Source organism: Ambystoma mexicanum, chromosome 8, assembly GCF_040938575.1.
Source record: "Ambystoma mexicanum isolate Mex_15411 chromosome 8, UKY_AmexF1_1, whole genome shotgun sequence".
Taxonomy (NCBI): domain Eukaryota; kingdom Metazoa; phylum Chordata; class Amphibia; order Caudata; family Ambystomatidae; genus Ambystoma; species Ambystoma mexicanum.
Genome location: NC_090929.1, coordinates 998,655,651 through 998,677,778, shown reverse-complemented (window position 1 = coordinate 998,677,778; position 22,128 = coordinate 998,655,651). Strand labels below are relative to the sequence as shown.

At 46.3% G+C, this 22,128-nt stretch overlaps 1 protein-coding gene across 5 annotated transcripts in view; it reads left to right on the top strand.

The window, feature by feature from the left end:
- The window catches only part of LOC138472640 (putative 4,5-dihydroxyphthalate dehydrogenase), a 2,792,617-nt gene that overhangs the window by 890,758 nt on the left and 1,879,731 nt on the right, over positions 1 to 22,128 (top strand). For all 5 annotated transcript variants that reach the window (XM_069610913.1, XM_069610911.1, XM_069610914.1 and 2 more), the window contains one exon: positions 15,048 to 15,132. In XM_069610913.1, coding sequence (XP_069467014.1) covers positions 15,048 to 15,132 — 85 coding nt within the window. The remainder of the gene's footprint in view (positions 1 to 15,047; positions 15,133 to 22,128) is intronic.

Here is a 22,128-nt window from a genome sequence, read left to right as displayed (position 1 = left end):
TCCGGCATCTGAAAAACAAAAGCTTACCAACTCTTCGCACGCTCCGGAGGCCTTCGGCGCTGCATCCCGCATCTGAAAGACAAAACAAGGTGCGTTTAAAGACATTGGGGAACTTTAATACTCACGCGCCATTACTCCTTTCCACATCTAACCCAGTGGGTATTCCGGCACCCTGCAGCCGCCCCGAACTTGTACCTGCAAAATAAAAAGACAGAGCGCATCGTGAAGCAGGCAACAAGCGCTTACTTACGTGCTTCCAGGCGCTTCTATTCATCACACGGGCTCCATCTTCAACTCACTTCAGCCCGCCATCCGCCATCGCCGGAACCCTGCAAAACAAGAGACATCATTACTAAAGACTTTAAAGACATTAGAATTACTCAAAACTTACCGTTCGTGCAGTAAACGACGGACAGCAGTCCTCTGAAGTCAAGAGGCCTGCTCCCCTTATCCAGTGAAGAAACTGGTTACAGCACCCTGCCTCGAGGCAGATGGAGAGCACGGCGTTCACTTACCTAAGGTGAGAGCGTTAACCTTTGGGGTTCTACAGGAGAAGAGAAAGGGAAGAAGAGAGAGACATTCAATAACCCAGTTCATTAATCCCACATTTTCTATCTGCAGACATCTTACCCTTCGAGCCAGACATACAGTGCACAGAGGTCCAGCCCAAAGAGCCAGCCGTGTGTTACACATCACCTTTGAAGATACGGTATACGCCCAGTCAAGACCGGCGCCTCTACGGGAATCAGGTGAGCGTTACAGTAGGACTTCTGAATGGCATACTTGGATGACATTGCAGTGTTCAGTCCTACTTAGAAAGAACATGTTGACCACCTAGGATATGTTTTGCAGGCTCTTGAACAGGCCCATCTGACCATAAAGGCAAGTAAATGCCAAATTGGTCAGAGTAAAGTGGTCTACCTTGGGCATGAGGTATGAGGTGGGGAAATAAGGCCTTTGCTCAGCAAGATTGAAGCTGTGCAAAATTGGACAACCCCTTCTACTCAAACCCAGGTGAGAGCCTTCCTAGGCCTCACTGGGTACTACAGGAATTTCATTGAGAACTATGGATCCATAGCTTCTCCACTGAATGTAATCTCCTCTCCTAAGTTCCATAAAAAGATCAAATGGAATGAGGAGTGCAATCAAGCCTTTGAAAGCCTGAAGAAAGCCCTTTGTCAAGCTCCAGTTCTCAGAGCTCCTGACTACCACCAACCCTTCATTGTACAAACAGATGCTTCCAATATAGGTGTAGGTGCAGTACTTAGTCAACTGGATGAGAAAGGTAGGGAACACCCCATTTGCTTCATCAGTAGGAAACTGAAGGAACCTGAAAAAAGGTGGGCAACTATTGAGAGAGAATGTTTTGCCATTGTGTGGGCTTTGAAGAAGTTTAGACCATACTTGTATGGATCTACTTTCATCATTCAAACAGACCACCAACTCTTGAGATGGTTGATGCAAATTGAAGGGGAAAACCCAAAACTACTAAAATGGTCAACCTGTCTCCAAGGGTTTGATTTTACCATTGAGCACAGGTCAGGATGTCACCACCAAAATGCTGATGGTCTCTCTAGGATGTTTATAACTGACTAGTGGTAAGAGACTCATCCAGGAGTGGATTAGATCCTCCTATCCCTTAGTCGGGGGGGGGGGGAGTGTCAGGGAGAATTCTCATTCTATGGCTAATTTCCCTTACCTGTAGAGTCCACCAGCAGCTTTGCTGGATTTGAAGGGTTTGTTTCTTTTTACCTGCTAAGAGTGAGACTCTTTTTCCCACTCTTAGGCATTTTCGCTATGTGTGTTCTAGGCTATTTTTGTGTTTAATTGCTATGGGATTTTCTCAACCCCTTAGGAACCATCTTTATTCACATGTGTTACACAGCACCCTCCGTGCAGTGACACAGGGGTGTCGTAGCGACCCCCAAACATAGACTCCATACCCTGGGACTGACTACTGTCTCCCAGGGCATGTAAAGTCCCAATTGACTTTACTAGTCAATTGTTATGAACTTAACCAGTACAACCCATCTTACTATGGAGGTACTGGAAAGGGTTAATTGTTTTTCCCTTATGTTCATTTTCGAGGGGGTACCATACAGTCCCTCTCTCTCGAGGGGGTACCATACAGTCCCTCTCTCTAAAGTTTCTGGCTGGTGGCAGTGGTTACTACCATAAATATTCGACTGCAAATATTTTCCTATGGGATTTTCCCATTGTTCGAGGCTACCACTTTTTCTGACAGCCTCTAACATACCGCCGGTTTATTTTTATTATAACTTTACTCCGGTAGGTTTTATTTGCCAGAACTTAAATATAACTTCTTTCTCGTGTCTTTCTCTAAACTCCTAACCCAGGTCGGGGATCCTTTGTTCGTCCTTTTGGCGGGCTTCTGCCAAGAAGCCCTCCTTTCAGCGCCACTGAGTCTGGGGTGGGTCCGTTGTGTGGGAAAGGGAGTAGGACCCCTGGACATGGTTGCCTCCGTACCCATGTCGCACTCTATCCTGATAGGCTGGAGGGTCTCCCGCCAAGAAGACCGCTCCACTGTGTGAGTGACAGCTAGGCTGTATGAATGGGAATCTTTTTGCATAAAAGCAGGGTCCTGAGGACTGGAAGAGCAAGACATTGCCACTGGAACTAAGAAGCCGAAGAGGAGAGAAGGCAAAGACATCTGCAACGACTGAACCACCGGTGAAGCCCTGCTGCAGCGTCTCACCACTTTTCTCCACACGACAAGAGATCTTCATCTGCAAGAGCCTTCTTCCCTTGAGCTGGTGGGGCCAACCAGTTTGCCAATCCTCTTCCTGGACCTGCCTTGGTCGAATCGCTGGTACCCTGTACTCGGAGGCCGGATAGCCAGGCACCAGTCCACCCGGACTTCGATTTAAAGGAGCGTACCTTTTTATTCGTCGGGCCGCGGCTGGTTTCATCCCTGGGTTGTGCAGTAACTCGAACCTTCCTCCACGACGAGAGCCTCTCTTCCTCTGCTGGATCCCCCGAACTGCAGGAACTACCAGGAACAACCGCCACCGCAGGAGCCACTTCTTCATTTTAAAGGTACATTGTTCCGCCAGGCCGCCCTTTCTTCGCTGTAGCACTGAAGGTGTTTTAAATCCTTTACCTACCTGTTGGGTTGGCCACCCCTATCTCTTAATATTGTCTTTCGCTTTCTGCATCCACCTTTTCAAACTTGTTAACCAAAGACTTGACTGCAGTTACAAGAACATTTTGCGCCTGGGCCCTTGCCCTGTACCACTGACTCTGGCACAGGCCTACTGACTCTGGCTACATTTGTTAGATCTGTCCTCTTTAGATTGATTCTCAACTCGAACTGTGTTGGTGCTTCTGCTGACTACCCTTTTCTTCCCATTGCTAAACCTTGTAAAATGCCATTTTGCTCAGTTTTCATTTAAGTATATTCTATCCTGATGCACTTTCTTGCTTAAACTGGTTCACAAACCTATGGGAAGTGTTGCTAGAGCATACCTTGTGTGTGCTTTTCACTGTGCTGTTTTGCTCAGTTTTCACTCTGGTTCACTTGGTCTACAATTTAACTAGGGAGTGTTTATATTTTTCCTTGACTTATTTTTAACTTGCTTGATGACTGTGATAAATGTGTTTTACTAGAAGTGTATAAAATAAATATATATATACTTTTTAATACAAAGCTTTGGTCAGTGTTTCCTTGTCCCATAGTACTGTTGGCCTAATGTGTAAACCCTGGATAGTGCTCATCTCCCTCTTGAGATAAGTCTGACTGCTCAGCCACAGCTACCAACTAAATCTTTGTGGTACAGACTTGATACCAAAAGGGATTTATTGCTCTCACCTGTAGTCCTAATCTTCTGTAGTGCTCCCTAAGTGAACTGCACAGGATTCTGCCTAACACACCCATTAACCATTAGTCGTGTAGATGGACGTACGAAATTGGCCATTATCATGCGGGTGTAGATCGGACCGCACCCAAACCTCTCCAGGGTTAGCTGTAAAAAACCCAAGTGTAGACTGTCAAAGGCTCTGGAGGCGTCTAATGCCAGTACCGAGAACCGCTGTCCTGTTCTCCGGCCCCAATCGATTGTGTCACTGGCTCTACGGATGTTGTCGTATGTGTGTCGCCCTTGTGCAAAACCTGCTTGATCGGGTTGAATTATCCCCGGTAGGACACCTGCTAGTCTATGGGCCAGTACTGTAGAATAGATTTTCGCATGTCTGTTTAATATTGATATGGGGCGGTAGCTTGCGCAGTCCACGGGGTCCCTATCCGGTTTTAATAGTAATACTGTGGTCGCCGGACTCATATCTCCGGTGCCGGACTCCCGGATGGAATTAAACAGCTTTATTAGGGGGCCCACTAGAGTGGCTCTAAATGTTTTGTAGTACGCATTGCTTAGCCCATCTGGGCCTGGGGATTTATTCCCTTTCAGTGCTCCTATCACCTCTGCTACTTCTTCCTCCGTTATGGGTGCTTCTAGCATTTGCCTATCCAGATTGCTGATTCGCGGCAGGGTTATCCGATTAAGGAATGCTATCTGTGCCTCCTTCTCCAGGTTCTCTCCTTTCAGGTTTTCGGTATAGTATTTCCTCTTCCCCGCGCACCAGGTTTCCCTTCTCGATTTTTAAGTTGGACTATGCGATTCCGGTTTTTCTGCTGTCTGAATTTGTCTGCGAGGAATCGATTGGCTTTATCCCCCTTAATATAGTAAAATTGTTTAGTTTGCACAAGGAGATGCGCAGCTTCATCCGCCAGATGGGCTTCCACGGCTGCTCTAACTTTTTTTAATGCCTGCCATGCTTTTTGCGAGCCCCTATTTTTATACTCCGTCTCGGCCTCCGCCACTTTGGTTATAATGTCCTGCTTCACCCTTTCCCGTCTCTTAATATAATTTGCTGTGTGCGCTATGAATTCTCCCCTTAAAACTGCTTTACTAACGTCCCAAATAGTGCTCCAGTTTATCCTGGGAGTGACATTTTCTTGAAAGTTATTCTTCAAGGCGTGTTCTATGTCTGCTCTGAGGGCTACATCTTTCAAGATTACCTCATTTAGCCGCCATGGTTTGCGGGGCTGTTGCCGTGGGCTTAAGGGTTCCAGCGTTAAGAGGACCGGGGCATGTTCCGTTAGGCACCTCACTCCTTTCTCTAGTCCCGTGACTTGTGGGATCAGTGAGTCCGAGATCAGCACCATATCGATCCGGGAGTGGCCCCATTCACTGCAGAATAGTGGGTGTATGCTTTGTCTTGTGGGCGAAAGAAACGCGTGTAAATTATTATTAGGTGTAAATTATTATTATTATTATTATTATTATTATTATTATTATAATATGAGGTGTAAATCACTAATGAATTTTGCTAGGGCTTGTCTGAACATATGGTCATTAGAGGTGGCCGGAAGAGTTTTGTCCATCCCAGCATCCATCACCCCATTAAAATCACCTCCTATCAGGACCTGTCCCACTCCCCACTGTGCGATGATGGGTAGCACTTCCATCAAGAAACGGTCCTGCCCTTCGTTGGGGGCGTAGATCGATATTAGAGTTACCTGCTGCCCCATCAGTTTCCCTCCCACTATCAAATAGCAGCCTTCCGGATCTTTCTTTACAAATTGTTTCTCGAAATCGATACCTTTTGCCAGCAGGATGCCCACTCCCCGTTTTTTCGTTCCACTAGAGGCGAAGTATTGCATAGGAAAAGCCCTATGCCTTAGCCTGTGTTCATCCTCCGGGAGCAGGTGTATTTCCTGCATCCAAACCACCAAGGCCTGCATATCCCAAAGCCTATTCATCATGGATTTTCGTTTAATTGGAGAGTTAAGCCCCTGGACATTTAGTGTAACAAATGTTAATTCAGTCATTCTTATGCTTTGATCTTGCGCTTATCTTAAGTTTCCTAAGCCCTTCCGCGCCTTCAGATATCACCTGTATGCCATATGCAACTGCCCCCCTTGTAACCAAACTCTCCCCCCCTATCCCTCTAACCCTAAAACTTAAACTTCCCCCTTGAACATTCATGGTGGACTTGCCACAACTCCTCACTGGGTTCAGTGCCTACCTGGGAAATTGGTGTCTGGCTCCATCCCCTCCATCCCCCGCCCTACCCCCTCATCCCTCATTCTAGAGCCCGTAGAAGTTTTTGAATATTCGCCCCTGCTGCCGCGAACTGCCCCCTGAGTAAAACATTGTTTTGTTCGTTCTCCCTCCCTTCAGGGATCCCAGAGGAGCTTTTGTTAACATCACAAACTACCCCCTACGTAGGAGTTCCATCATCTGGTTTGGTCTATTCCCCTGGTTATCCCCTTGATCTTCTCCGGTTCTGTCTTTCACAGAGCTAATGGTGGGTCCCACTTACCCCCCATCCCCCACCGCCGGGGCCGCACATTTACCCTACGTCATGGTGGTACGTGCCAGAGTTCATGACAGAGCATACGATTCCCGGCCTCGATCTTCATTTGATCGCATCGATGCCATGAGGTTTATTGATCATGTAGGGTCCATGGTTTTAGCTTCTTTGTTGCGACACTTGGGCGGGGGCGCACAGGCTTCCATTGCTCCCCCATTCAAGCCGGAGCCCGGTCGGGTATGCCCACCGGTAGTGCACTACCTTGGTCCGCAGCCAGTCTGTTGCGACCCTCAATCGTTTCCTCTTGAGGAGGGTGACCTGTGCTAGATGTTGATATAGTTGGATGGGCGCGGACCGGAAGTGTATAGGTTCCCTCTTCCTGGCAGCTCGCTTGATGTCCTCCTCCAGCTGGAATAAGTGTATCTGGGTCAATACATCTGGAGTTAGGTTTTTGCTAAGTTGAAATGTAGAGTAGACCCTGTGTGTCCGGTCCATTACCATGTCTCTATCGTCCCCAGTGTCTAGGATATGTCGAAACAGGTCTATCACGTATTGTTGTAGCTCGGAATCCACCCCGGATCCGTATATTATTTCTCCTGGACCTGTTTTCGGCATCCTCCTGCCTGTTCTGGATTCGCTCCATCTGCTGTTCGAGTTCTTGCACCCGCTTTGTTAACTCTTCTTGCTCCTGCCCCTGTTCGGCCACTGTGGTCTCCACTTCGTCGACCCTTCTTTCAACCGCCATGACCCCTTTATTGAGGCCTGCTATGGACTTGGCTAAATCGGAAGCACTATCTTTGATGTCTTTTGTCAGCTCCTGAAGCATCGCTAATAGATCCAACTTACGGATTGGAGGGTCCACGGGCTCATTCGGGTCTTCCGCCGGAGGGGAATGTATTTGGGCCGTAGCCTGAAGTTGGACGCGTTTTTGGGTCTCTGCAGCTTGCATCATCATCTTGATATCTCCCGATGCTCCACCTTTCGACTTAGTAAGTTGCTTGGACATGTTTTGAGTGGAGGAGGGAGTGCACTCCCCTGCTGTTCCAGAGTTGAGCCCTGCCCCTGGCGTGTTCGTGGTCTGCACTGTTCCGGCATAGGTGGCTCCCCTTTTCCCACCAGTCCGTGGAGCCCCCCCGGGCTTGCCGCCCCCGTCAGGCACCTCAGGGGCCCCTCGAGCCTCAGCCGGGTCTTGGGTCTCTCCCTGTAGTTTCAGGAGCCTCCTGGGTCCGCCCCCTGTGCCCCTCAACTGTTTCTTCCAGGGGGCTCTGTTGTCGGAGACTCGCCTGCAAGTACATCATTCATGGGGCTTTTTTAGCTTTAATTACGCTAGGCACTTCAATCTCTCCACTATGTTGAGGTGCAGGAGTTATAGCTTGAGGACTTTAAAGGAGATATGTTGGCTATGTGTTCTTGCCCCCGTTTGGTTTTAGGGGGTAGGGCAATGCAGTCCCCAAGGTGCTCCAGGTGGGAGACAGGGTTCTGTGATCCTAGGCATGGGAACCTGTGCAGTGGTTCACACTGCTGTTTCAGTCAGTCCCTGGACTTGGGCCCCTCATGCCGGCGAGCAGCGCCCCGCTCTACCCCCTCACCACTCGTCCCCAGTTAAGGGTAGGATGGGGCCGACACATACGACCTGGCACCCGCTGATCCCCGGGGCCGTCTCTGCCCACTGCCCCACACACCTGTGGTAAATGCGCTGAGGTCCGTCACTCCTTCTTGGCTCCCTCTGGCAGTTCGCCACACGAGGCCACACAGCGGGTTCACGCTGCCCTATCAGTCCGCTCCTGGTCCCGCATGAGGGCAGACTGTTATGGGAACCCAAACTCTTCCCGCTGGTGAGCAGCGCCCCCTCTCCACCCCCCCACCACCCATCCTCAGCCGAGGGGAGGGTGGGGGATGCACTCCCGATGTTCCTGGAGCGGTCTCCACCCGCCGCCTTACACACTTGCTGCCACTGCTCCCGGCGGGTGCGCCCGTTGCTCCTCTGCCCCCAGTGCTCTGTGCTGGTTCCGGGCTCCGTCGCTCCTCTCTGGGTGCCGGTAGCCACCAACCTTCTGATCTGAGCAGGATTTGAGCTCAGGTGCGTCCTTTAACGCGGCAGGGACTGTCATCCCCAGCAGCTTCATTTCTTCATCTGTGTGTTTTATAAGGCGCGACCGCTGGCCGCAGGTCTCATCCGACGAAGCCCCGGCGCCCACTCTTCAAGTCTGAGCCGCCATCTTGGCGGGAAGCTCGGGCTGCGCCAAAAAATCATTACGAACTTCCACACGGCTGTATCTCACCGCCTCATCTCTTCCCAGATGGTGCTCTAGGCATTCATATATGCCTGGGTCGTTTTCCTTGGAAATTCAGGCATTTTTAAGGGGTATTTGGGCTTCGCTGTGGAAGAGGGTCCAAGAGCCTACCTAGGAGCCATCCGTACGCATCCTCGGCCGGCCACGCCCCCGCGCCCTGATATTGTTAAAGGGTGCGCCATTGTGTGCGTCATCGTCCAACTTTACTCCTGGATATCCTGCTTTAACCCACACGTCCCCAGCCTGATCCCCCCACAATTGTGACAAGTAAGCTTTTCATGTCCCTCACGGCCAAGGGAATCAAAGGTGTAGATCCATTTTCTGGCCACGGAAGTAAAAGGCGATAGAAGCTTAATCAGATTATTCTTATCCATTTGCGCCCAGGGCACATAGTGCGTCCTGCCTAGGCCTTTATGCAATAATGACATCTGGGTACCTGTACTCCTCCCTTCGTTACGTCCAACACTTCCCTTTTTCCTATACTCCTCCCTTCGTTACGACCAACACTTCCCCTTTTCCTTGCTCCTGACGCCAATATGAGCAGGATTTAGGCCTATCTGCCCATACAAGATGTGATTGGCTACTGGTAGCCAATCACATCGAGGTGTGGGCAGTGTTACTTGAAGGATAAACCCAGAGACTAGGCAGGTATGTGAACATGCAGTCTGATGCGAAGCACAGCTACTGTGAACCTGAATGAAGTTCTCACGGTATGCTGGTATTGCAGGTTATTCATTTCCCTTTAGTGTGGCATGCCCATCAAAAAAAGTATGGCTCAGTGATCAGAAAACCATATCTCTGATCACATTCTCTTAACTTCTGAAGTGCTCTGCTGTTGTAATAACAAATGGTGCCGTCCATGTTTGACTAGTCATCCTTTTGACTGTTATTCCCATATCCAGTCTTCTATTGTTTACCAAGTTCCATCTATTTGTGTGCTCTACACTTTGCCCTTGTGTGCAATTGTGGTTTGATTTGAGGAAGTTAAGTTACACAGAACTACTAGAGCCCAACATCTGCCATTTACTTAGCTTATTGATGCTAATGTCTGTTTTAAGGAGAGGCACTGTGGTCTGGCAGTGTGGTGCCTGCCAGTTAGCCCCAGAATTGACCCAGTTTTTGTTGTTGCAAAATTAGACGATGTACAGCAATAACAAAAACGAGGTCACGCATGACTGCATCCACAAAGGTTTTTCGAACATCTGTGTTTGTACATACACCCAGGGCAAAAAATGTTTGCATAATTTGCAGGTTCACCTCTTGCAATTGCATGTAGGACTGTCACCCTCTTGTAATGTACAGTGGTCTTGTGTAGAGCATCCTCTCATACTCCTACGTCCCATCTCCTCTATACTGTATAGACGTCGTTCGCTAGGGATGGGAATGGAACCCTTTTCACCAGAAAAAATGGTCTTCCCCTTTAAATTTAGATGCGGGGGCGCAGCCCTGGGAGCATGCGCTACCGTGACTATGCCCAACGACGCCACTCCTCAGTCCTCTTTTGTGCGTCGACAGAAACAGACTGCTTTCACCAGCGTTCCTGGGTTAGGCCTCGGCCTTGTAATTCCATGCGCTCTTCCCTGGAAGAAGTTATTCTCTTTTTCTTTTTTCTCTTTCCGTTGTCTTTCCATTGTCAAGTACTGCTCTGTCCTCTGGTGCCACGCTCCTCCCCGGCGAATGTTGATGGCGGTTTTCAGCAGGTGTCCAGCCTGCGAGGGTCCCTTCCCTACGTCTGACCCTCACACACTCTGCCTCAGGTGCATTGGCCCAGACCACGGCTGGGACGGCTGTACAGCGTGCAGTGCTATGACCCCGCGCACCCTGACAAATCAGTTGGCCAGGTGGCGAGAGCTCTTCGAAAGATCGCCTCCAGAGGACCTCAAAGCATATGTGAAGAGGAAGATCAGGCCCAAGTAGGTGCTCTTTTCTCCTCTGCACCCCGTAAGGGTGACTCCTTCCCTGGGAAGCACCCAAGTGGGAGGGACCTAAAACCATCAAGAAGACCCGAGGCTACTCCAGCTACCAGTCGGTCCGGCCTAGTACCGGACCCAGGTCCGAAGGGGCACGTGTAAGCAGCACTACCAGCACCATGATTGAGGGCACTCTGCCTCCCAGGTCTCGACCTGAGGTGCAGGGAAGGTTGCAACCTTCACTATTTAGCGTGCAGGTAGAGACTGGACCCAGCTCAGCAATCACCACGCCTCAGGCACGTAGTGTGGAGCAAGACAAAATGGCGGCTTGGCCAGACAAAATGGCGACTCACACAGCGCCCTTTCCGCACAGAGATCAGACAGGAGAGCGCGCATCCAGATGGGATTGAACGCCTGTCACCTGGTCCACATAGTATTCCTCCACTTCGCAAGGAAGGTACGCATCCCCTAGCCTGGCGAGCCCTTTGAGCCGATGGCCTTGGTGGACAGCAGGCTGGTTACACTAAAGACTGTACTGCTGGCAGCGGCGCACACTTTTGCGCACAGGGTCAGCGAGCTGCAGGCTTTGTCATCTTGTGAGCCCTTCACCACGTTTCAGAACGACAAGGTCATATTGTGCACCCATCCAACTTTTTTACCCAAGGCGGTCACTCCATTTCAATTGAATGAGATCTGCCTGCCGGTGTTCTTCCCGAACCCACAGTTGAATGCCGAATGGGCTTTGCATTCCTTGGACTTCAAGAGAGTCCTCAAATTCTACCTCTCTCAGACATAATCCTTCAGGAAGTCTGTGGCATTGTTCATCACTTTTGGGGGCACGTCCCCTGGCACCCAGGCTTCCAAAGCTTCTATCGCCCATTGGCTGGTCCAGCCAATCTCAGAGGCATACACAGCAAACCAGTTCCTGAGAGGATTCATGCCCATGCGGTCAGAGCTAAAGCCACGGCTGTCGCGTTTGTGACATGCTTCCTGGGATGTCATCAGCAGGGCGGCTACTTGAGCCACTCCATCAGCGTTCTGTAAGCAGTATTCACTGGATATCGTCTCCAGGCGAGATGCAGAGTTCAGCCAGCCAGTTCTGAAGAACCTTTTTGCGTCATCCTAGATATGAGGCAGGTTGTCACAGCTCCACCCTATGGTCTTGTTCGGTGGAATCACCCATAAGGATGGAGGAAAGGGGGCGGGACGTAAGAGTAATTAAAGTTACTCACTTGAATTCAGCAGAGTCAGTTTTCTCTCCGGTGTTTAACCTCGTACCGAACATGAAGACAATTCAATTGGTGGCTGATGGCCCACAGAAGACGTAGGAAGGTAAAGGGTTCTCCATGTTATTCCAAGGAAACAAAAACAGAACATGAACATTCAAAATGATGAATCATAAGCAAAGCAAAAGGTCTCTTGCAAAATTCCAGATTTACACTTGTCCTGGTCCCATCTCAATGTCCAGTGAAACACCCACGTCTTTTTCTTCAGGTTATAGGTTTTGGGCATTCCCGAATCCACTTGAGTGTCTGTGATAAGGGCCCCTCTGAGTCAACATGTCACTGCTTTGCAGAGTCTCAGGTTCTCCTTCCAGAAGTATGGGAGAGAGGTAGATCTCAATGAACATTGATTTTCTCATTCCTGGGTTCAAGGGAAAGGATGAGGAATTCACTTTCAGTTGCCAATTCCCTTACTTCCCTTCTGGGGTGTTCAGGGATATGGATTGCACCTATGTATAGGTAGAGGAAAGCAGTAAGCAGATGGCGGTGGAGAAATAACGGTATTAAAGACCACTGAAATGTTTTTTGATTGTGTAACAAAGCTTTCATATAAAACTTGCGCACAGTAAAAAAATAATACAGGTATGGATAAAACCTGGATATATTTATTTTTCATTTTCTTGAAATAAGGCAAACATTTCACACAAGCAAGCTCTAAAATAGTCAGCCCAGAAAGTCGAAAGACAGAGGACCTCCGTTTGCTGAGAATATTTTTTCTAAAGTAGGATGATGGTACTATACTGAAAAACAAAGAAGGCATTCAAAGCCTGATTCACAGAAGCGTTTTATAATGGCACAATCCCATAGGAAAGCGCTCTGTGAATCAGGCCCTAAATGTCATGGAAGTCATGTTATCAGATTTTATAGAGCGGAACCAGAAACCAGCGTATCCTACCTGTGTCCTGGGTCCTTCTAGGAAATCAGGGTTACGGGCCGCTGCTATCGGGTTAGCAGGATTGATAGCAAGGCAGCTTTTTTTAAAGTAGCGACGTGAGGGAGACCTGAGTATCCATACTCGGTGCAGGTAAGTGTCTGCATGTTGGAAAACGATATGGCAATGTGTGTACCTCAAGTAGTGATGGGAGTAAGATTGGCGTTATCTTGCTCTGCTGCATTGGTTGTTGCAGGGTGATGTCCTGAGGATATCCTGATCATCGGATAGCACCATACTGCTAGAGCTCAGCAACTTTATCCCTTCCCACATGTGTGTGTCAACAGACTCAGTCTTGTTGGGCAATGTGTAGTATGAAGGTCTTCTGCTTGGTGTGTGATTTTTACTGTTTTGTTAATGTAGTGCCATAACCGTTTTTTGATAATTTTGCAACATTAACTACGGTGTCCAAGCAATGACAGGACAGAGGCTATCACGTTTTTTTTGGGGTACAGTTGGAGTGATTTATGGTATACGCAATATCTCACTGTGTATTTTGCACATTACATGCCCAGCAGGTAACTCAACAAATCTTAGTGTGTTACTTGTTGCCTGCACTACTTTGCGTGCCCCTGTAATCTGCACTAGCACATTGTGGAGAGACCCAGAAAGAGTGAATCTAATTGGGGATGCCTTAAGAAAGGCTGAACCCAGACACTGACAATGGATCCACATTTCAAAATGGGGCCATCATAAGATATGATGTATCACAACCAGTCACTTAAGGTACACTTGGATGGTCCCATTTCCAAACCGTGACATCCAAAATTGAGACGACCTGAACTGAGACAGCTGAAAGCCAACCTGCTCAAGGTCTGCTTTTGATGGTTCTACTTTTTAGTATTACGGTAGATTTACAATAGCTGACTCTTTTGCAAGCAAATCTTTGTATATAATATTTTACTGTTTTGTATGCCCCGCTCCCACTATAATTCCCTCTCCCTATCTACACATTTTCCTTCATTCCTCTCTTTTTCAATTTGTTGTACTTCATGATCGCAGCATTTGGTTACCCTTTTCTCATTGTGATGAGTCCAAAAACCCATGAAGGGATATTTTTTGTGTCATTCCAGTGTGAGCTGGTGAAGCAGGATTTCGCCAATCGGAACATACCACAACATTGGGGGCCAATTTAGAATAATTATTTGCAGTATACTGGGATTGAGTAAATTGGCAGTTGGCTGGGAATATCACACTTTAAATAAAGGTCAATCTAGAAGATTACTGGGAATGTCTAACGTAAACAGGTAACAATGTGTTAAGTGGGCATGTTGGGAGCTGATTATGTTTCCAGGGCGGATTAGGAGAAATGCAACTTAGTAAACATTGTAAAGTTGGATGCACAAGGGGATCGAGATTGTGCTTGGCCAAACCTGGCAGTTTGATAATTTATTAGTAACCAGGTGTGTCTATATTTTGTACCCCAGGCCAAACTCCAGAATGTTAATTCTATGAGTGCCAAGACTGAACCAAGATTGCTTTAGTCAATAATAGACTGTGTATAAAGTTGAATGATGAAGAAAAGGGAATAGAGTGATGTAACTGCTGCAGTACAATTAAAAAGGCCTTGATGTTAAAAACGTTATTATTAAGAGTTTGTTCCTTGGCACTTTGTGCTTTACTTTATTACGGTGTGACAAGGCGGTGACTTACTTAGAGGTAGGCTATCAAAGTATAATAATATATATCCTTCTCTAGTGAAAAAGTATAGCCTGAACGCCCTATGCAGGATATGTTTATCAGAATATGTGTTAGGCTGAGGTGGATGTGCTACAAACAGGGCATGAAGGGTGAGGGGGCCAGATGTCTGTCCTTCTGTATGCAGTGACAGACTGGCACCCTTCTCTCATATACGATGCTCTGCTTTTCCCTTCACTATGAGGCTATCGGCTATTTTGTGCAGGGCTTTGTCACTGCAAGGCCACCTTGCACGACTGAAGAGCCGGAATGGGGAGCTTTCAGGTCACGAGCCAATAAACATAAACACAACACCTGTGCGCCCAAGGATCATCCCTGAGGGCCCAGCCAGACAAAGTGTTTTGCAAGACCTGACATTTGACCTGCTCGAATATTAGGAGTCTTATTTTCGGTAATTTAGCTTTTGTGTGTTGACTTTTGAATCTGCTAGACAATCGGCTGAATACATTTGTTCACATTAAAGGAAGACAAATGTGCATGGAAATTTAATTTCTCGCTTTTATTTAAGATTGTATCTTTATATCGTTGTATTTTGACATTGTTGGGAGTTTGCTTTGTATGCAACAGGAAACCTATTTAAACATATTTTCTTTTGTAGGTGGTTGGCGTTGTGGATCCCCGTCCTTCTCCCAGAGAGCGCGTTAAGTTGTATCATGAGCTTGATGATGCCAATATTTTTGAAGGTTGGGTTTATTATTTGTTGTCTTGTTTTTCATATCTTGAAGTTCTGTCAGTTGATTTTTCTTATATCCACATGTTAATATGAACATGGTTTAAATTTAAATATTCATTAATATTAATATGCTATGTACACTACTGTAGCAATGACCGACCATGGAAAATATAGTGTAACTACTGCATATTTCACGTTTAGGTACCTGTGTTTATTGCAGATATTATATGAAGCCAAGCAGTAAAATAGACCAGTCAAGCACTTTAATTGATATAAAGTCGAACACCCTAAAATACTTTCAATCCAGTTACACTTCTCACTATTTGCGCCACTAGATGTTTTGGATTACAACTTCCATGATCCTTCACCACTGAACATGATGGGTAGGAATCATTTAAGTCGAAGGTCACAACATCTGGGGTTGCCACATTGCGTTAGATTGATTTTTACAATTAATTGAACATGTTCCTTTCTATTGGGGATATTTTCCCAGTTTTTGAGCAACTGCAGGCAATAGTTTGATATCCCGATGCTCATCTAATTATCTCCAGCGTAGAAACAATGTATGGCATGTTTGCATTAATGTAGATTTGTTTAATACACAAGTGCTGTAAAAATCTGAATTTATGGCATAAGAGACATCATTAGTCATTAATGTTGATTGAAAAAGAAGTGGGTGGTTTTATTTCTTGAAGCATTAAACAAAGTGTGCACTGAAAATGACACAAATAGTTCCTTTTTAAGTAACCTATCACCTCTACAAATTTCCCTCCAGCCCCAACCCAATGTATCCACATCTTGTGCCTTTGTCACCCTCAAAAGAAAGAGCCCGGTTAAATTCGTCAATCTTATAATGTTAGTAATTCTTAGATTTGCAAGACTCACCATCACTTCAACAAATCGGGCAAAACACAAGATTAATGTATGCTGGCCTGAACTGATCTAGTATCAGGTAGTGTTTTTACAGTTACATGAAAAGATAATATATCCCAAATGTTGCATATATTTATGAGAATAATTAAAACAAGTAAATATTAAAATCACATTGCGCGACATCCTTAACTCTGTGTGTATGCTTCTCTCGATTGAATCCTTCTTGAAAGTGGGTTGTATTGACCCTGAAAGTGGGGTGCATTGACCCAGATTTTGCTTTGAAATGAGTGGTGTGCACCAAGGTTTTTTAGCTGTGTCTATATGAGCAATGTTGTATACAATTCCCATAAATATATTTTCACTGTTTAGGATTAACATATTTGTATTTATGTCTTTGTATTGTATTGCATTTTTATATTGCCTTGGCCCAAAGTGTTGCACGACTAGAACAATACTGCATAATCCAGTGGAAACATTTAGAACAATATATTCTAAAATAAAACTGTACTTTATTGTTTAACAACAGCGTGGGAACCCTCTAATCAGAATGAACATGTTTCAAGCAACTAGTGCTATGGAATTTCTTCCTTTCAGGAGGGTCTATAGCCACATTTTAGCAGTGTGACCTTTCACAGAGGAGAAATAACCATTTGCATAACAATCTGGTCCCACCCACAATGGCAGTACAACACCAAAATTTGATTCAATTCTCCTCTCAACAAGAGTACCATCAGGAACCCAAGACACATGCTTTGGCCTTGTTAGGCCTCCTCATTGAGGTGAAGCTGGACCTTTCTAAGGCATAGTGAGCAAGGGCTCCATGTCTCGATTATCACCTGTGACTTTGTGGGAAACCCCAGGTTTTACAAAATTAACAAGAGTGTGGGAGCCCCTCTAACTGAGAACGTACATGCTTCAAATATCGTGTTGTATGGAATTTCCCCCACTCTACAACCAAGTTGAATCTCACTGACCCTTCACAGAGGAGAAATAACCATTTGCATGTCAGTCTGGTGCCAACCCCATGGCACTCCAGCACCGAAATATTAGAGAATTCTTTACTGAACTAGAGTACCGTCAGAAACCCAAGACACACATACAGTTTGACATCTGCTGAAGACTGAGATATTTTGTCTGGGGGGAAAAAACTCCAGAAAAGGGTTATGAAAAGCATAAACCAGTCACACACCAGCAGAAGATGAACACAATTTCATTGATTGTTCAGTGTATTTACTTCCATCAAAGATTCCCTGTAGCAGGGTGAAACGACAGTAACAGGATGACAATCATTCCACCCCCCAAATTGCTGGTTACTCCCTCTCCCACCTGCATCCATATACGCATCTAAGGCCACCCCCCAAGTCCTTGACTAATGAGAGCGTGACTATGTCGGCTTAAGAGTTTGACTTGGAGGGTTTCTGTTCACTACCATCCCCTCTGAACCCAGGTGCATTTTGGAGCATGTAGACCTGTGGTATATGCCTAAGTGAGTGAATAGACATTTTAGATAAGTATGCATGCATCTCAGGAACTGTACCCGTGGCTAGCGGATACTGGGATAGTTTGGTAGATCAGGCCCAGAAAGTCAAGTTAATTTCTCCCAAGACACAATTATTATTAATCTGTGTTATTTGGTTTTCCCAGATAAAGAACTACATTTTCTCCAGCATTGGATCTTTCAAAGATTCACATGCTGTTTGAATATTTCCCGTTGTCAGGCTGGGAATCTTCAGAAACATTAAAGCAGTTTACATGTAAATGTTAAAACTGCTGTTACCTTAGTACTCTATTAGTCATTTTGGGTCATATCGCTCGACAGCCAAGACTGGTCTCCCTTAGCTCCACCACTGGAGGCCACCATCAGACTTTTTACTGCACGTTCAGTGTTGGAATTCCTCAAAAGAAATCTTTTTTAATTTTGAGTAATTCTTTGCATCCTTCCACCCGTCGTCAGTGGTTACGTTTACAGCTTCTCATCACCCCTGGAGAGGCTGTTTCAGCTTCCGTCGTTGAGGCCTTTTGGTGTGTCCATTGACACTATGGCAGACGACAGAACGATAAACCTTTTGAAGGCCTGTTCCACCGGTCATCTGAACAATGTGCATTGTGAGGGCATCATGAAGTATGACAGAGACAACAGATTCAAATGTATACTCAAAGTAGATTTATTCAACTTAAAAGGCTGGGTGGATTAAGGCCTAACTTGCCCTATGCTATGGTGGGATATCCCTACCTAAAGAAACTAAGCATAGTCTGTGTCTGGATGTCCAACCTTAAGTCTGTGTGTGTGTCCAAAACCTATACTTGCCTGACAACTACATGTATACAATATGTAGGGATGTCAGTCTCAAAAGAATAGTGTTCAAAAGAAAGTTCAGACCATCTTCCCCCTCTTGGCTTAGGATCAGCTTCCCCTTGCCCAAGTTCAAAATAGTTCTCACAGTGTTGGGATTCCCTTCCCCAAGAGCTAAAAACCTTCTTGCTGCCAAAATCACACCGTTCCTTTTAAACCTCCCAAGTCGGGATTTCCCTTCCCCAAGAGTTCCAGATTTCAAAATCAACACAGTTCTGTTTCCCAATTTTAGTTTGTCAAACCAAGATATAGCAACACATGAGCTTAACTTCAAATATGCTTTCATTAGCTTTTCACATATAGAGCACTCGATCTGGGCGCATTTGTCAGACCACATAGTCCACCCATTACATGTCATGCAACGGATACTCTGTCTTCCGGATTTCCTCAACACTAAGCCACTTGTTCCGCCTGACAGTGCTACTTTGTTAATCCTTTTGTGTCACAGGCTCCAGACACTGTCCTGTGGTTGCTTAAGCCACCATACACTTTATTGTTGTTGTTGAGCCCTATGAGTCCTCTGGCTCTTGCCAACACAACTCTGGCTCTTGCCTTTACCTATTTCCATTGTTTCACATACTCTACTCCTTGACTCTTGATTAATTCACTTTGCTTTCTCTCCATTCATGAGTAGTCCACTGGCTTTGTGCAGCATCCACAAGTGTTTTCAATGCTTTTTACTTTGTGCGATATTCACAATTGCTTTCCATGCTTTTTCACTCTGTGCAGTATTTACAAGTGCCTTCAATTGGTTGCCCTTAATTTAATATTTCAATATGATTTGTGCTGGCATTCAACAGTACTTTTACTCATGTTGCTTTCCACCCGGCAGCTGCAAAGGACTCTGATAAACGTTACTAGAGCGCCCCAGTCAGAGTGTATATTCGCTTTACACTCACCGGTCATATACAGCAGCGTTCTTCCTTCTGGCGTCCTTCCCGGCGGGCTCCTCCAGGCTTCCGCTGCTTCCCGGCTTCTCCTGACTCTGCCTTCTTTTCCCGGTCTGTAACACGCATACCGCCCGCTTTCCTGACTTCTCTCAGCGGTGGCTGCGGTCACGAGGCGCTCCACTGCTTCTCCCCATCAGACCCGCTTTGGTGGATGGCAGGACCTCTGGACCCTCGCACAGCTGTCCACGGCTACAGCGTCCTCTTCTCCCGCGCAACTCTGCTCCAGCCTTCTGGGTCTCCAGCTTCTTTTCCTCCAGCCCGTTCCTCCTCCTTCTGAACGGCGAGCAATTTTATATAGTTCAGGTATGTTAAGTTCTCTTGCCTGACTTTGGAGCACTACATTATGCAGCCTAGTTGGTTTCTTCCTCATCCCACTGGTAAGATGTTGTTTCTGGGGAACACATTGAAAGCAGGATAAGGGAAGGGGTTGACAATATTCCACAAAGGGTTTAGGGACTGAGTGCTCATTGGGAAAGGGTGGATACCTAAAGACGTCCTCTCCCCATTCCCCAAGTTCCCTCCAACCAGGCGATCCTCCATCGCATGGCCACCCCCAGGGTCATGATTCAAAAGCGATGGCCTTTGCCTGGCCACCTGAGGGGAGGAGTTTGGGGGATAAGTTGTGAGGGCACCCTCAGGTTCCTCACACTATATTGAAGATCTTCACGACCACTGTCTTTACTGCCTCTACCCAAACCACAAGATCAACAGCTGCTCCCAAGCTTGGTGGCTTGGTTGGACGAAAGTGCTGTGACATCTGATTCAGCCTCTTTCTGAACTCATGCTTCCCTCCATCAGAGCAGACCCTTAAAGCGTACTCCCTATTCAAAGGTTGAGGTCTCATGAATATTCTTTCCCTGGGAAGAGAGTTAAAAAGGGGCATGCTGCCCTCGCTAGGGCTGAATGTTTTTGTCTGGGTAGACTGTCCTTTTGTCATCACCTCTGCAAGACATGTGGGGGAAATCCAAGGTATCTCATGCAAGCCTTCATATTTGGGTTTTCGGGAATCCAAGGTGGTTCTTTGCACAAACCAGAATTTGATTCCCAAGATTCTGTCTACGTTGCAGATTAACAAACCTGTGGTGTTGCCTGTTCTCTTTTATTCCGCCTGCCAATCCAGCAAAACGGTCCTTGCACTCCTTGGATGTAGTGCAAGCCATGAAATTCTGTCTCTCGCACTATGAGTTTCCACAAGCCTTCTCAGCTATTTGTGACTTTTGGTCCTTCTGTCATGGGCAATGTTCTTTTCAATTCTTCTGTTTTGGGATTGGGGATGAAAGACCGAGTAAAAAATGTTCGAGGGAGAAAATATCGAAGATTTTTTCGAAATAACCTTTGGTCTTTTCTCCCCTGAACATTTCTCACTTGGCCAAATCCCTGGCCACACCCCAAACACACCCCCAAACCCCCTACTTACCTTGCCCCCGACTCGCTGGTCCCTGCAACGCTAATTGCTAACTCTGAGGGCTTTTGCTGCTACAGCAGCGTTTTCTCTCGCTGTTCCCCTGATGGATATTTGCAGGACTGCCTCGTGGAGATCAGTGCATACCTTCATGAGGTTCTACTGTTTCAACAGAGATTACACGGAGGAGTCCGGCATCAGCTAAGCAGTGCTGCGTGACCTGTTTCAGTGAAGTGAGTGTTTTTCTGAGGTGAGTGCTTCTTTTAGGTGAGCTTTACACTTGCCCTTGTGGTATTGTGTGTAATGCTTTATAATGTATTCAAATAGCATGTGAATCTATGAAAGATCTATTGCTGGAGAGGGAACATGTTCCTTACCTGTAACTCCTGTTCTCAAGCATTGATATCTTTCATAGATTCACATGCCACTCTCCCACCTACCCCGCTTATGGCTCTTCTTGGCTCATATTGCCACATTCGTGTTCGCTTGCCAAATCTGAAGATGGCCTCCATGGGTGGCGCTAAGGGAGGCCTGTCTATTGGCTGTCGGGCAATATGACCCAAAATGATTCCAATAAAGCACTAAAGTGACAGCCATTTTAAAATGTAAATGTAAACTGCTTTAATAATATCGAGGATTCCCAGCCTGACGAATGGGAATATTCAAACCTCATGTGAATCTGTGAAAGATACCAATGCTGAAGAACAGGAGGTATAGCGGTATCCAGTGATTTTACCAAGGATTTTTTATTCAAGGCATTTTTTTACCAAAAATGTTTTACTGAAACAATAGTAAATAAATATATATATGGTGTGGGTAAGGGGTTAAAACTAGAGGGATGGGAGTTGAGTGGGGTCAGGGGGTTAAAACATTGGGAAACAGGGAGGTTGAGGGTAAACCCCCCCAAATAAAAATTAATTCAAATTAAAAAATCAGTATTTTTTCGGTAAGCAAATTTTGGTTAAAAATGCCTCAAATAAAAAATCTTCTGTAAACTCGCATAGAACTGGGATAGCAAAGCAGCGCATCCCCCCCCCCCCAGAGTGCACTGTACTGTTATTCTTCAGCATTCAGCTTTTCAGCACTATGTTAGTCTATGACGTCCTTGAACTTGAATCTGCATTTTTTAACCATCTTGATATTGTAGCACTGTATACCAAGAAGTGATAAACTGCATCTCACACAATGCAATGTCCTGGTCCATTGGAAGGTACTTAGCAAAGGGTCTCTGCACTTACCACCCTTGCTAATACTGTCAAGCTGCATACAGTGAAGCTAAAGTGAAGCACGAAGCTACATCCCACAAGATGCCCACCGAGGTACTTGATCCATCACTTCCAAAGACTTCCCAAATTTATTTCCACAGTACCTAGTTATCAAATCGAGGCCTGGGGGCTAAAACTCCTAACTAGGAGCTCCCATCAAACT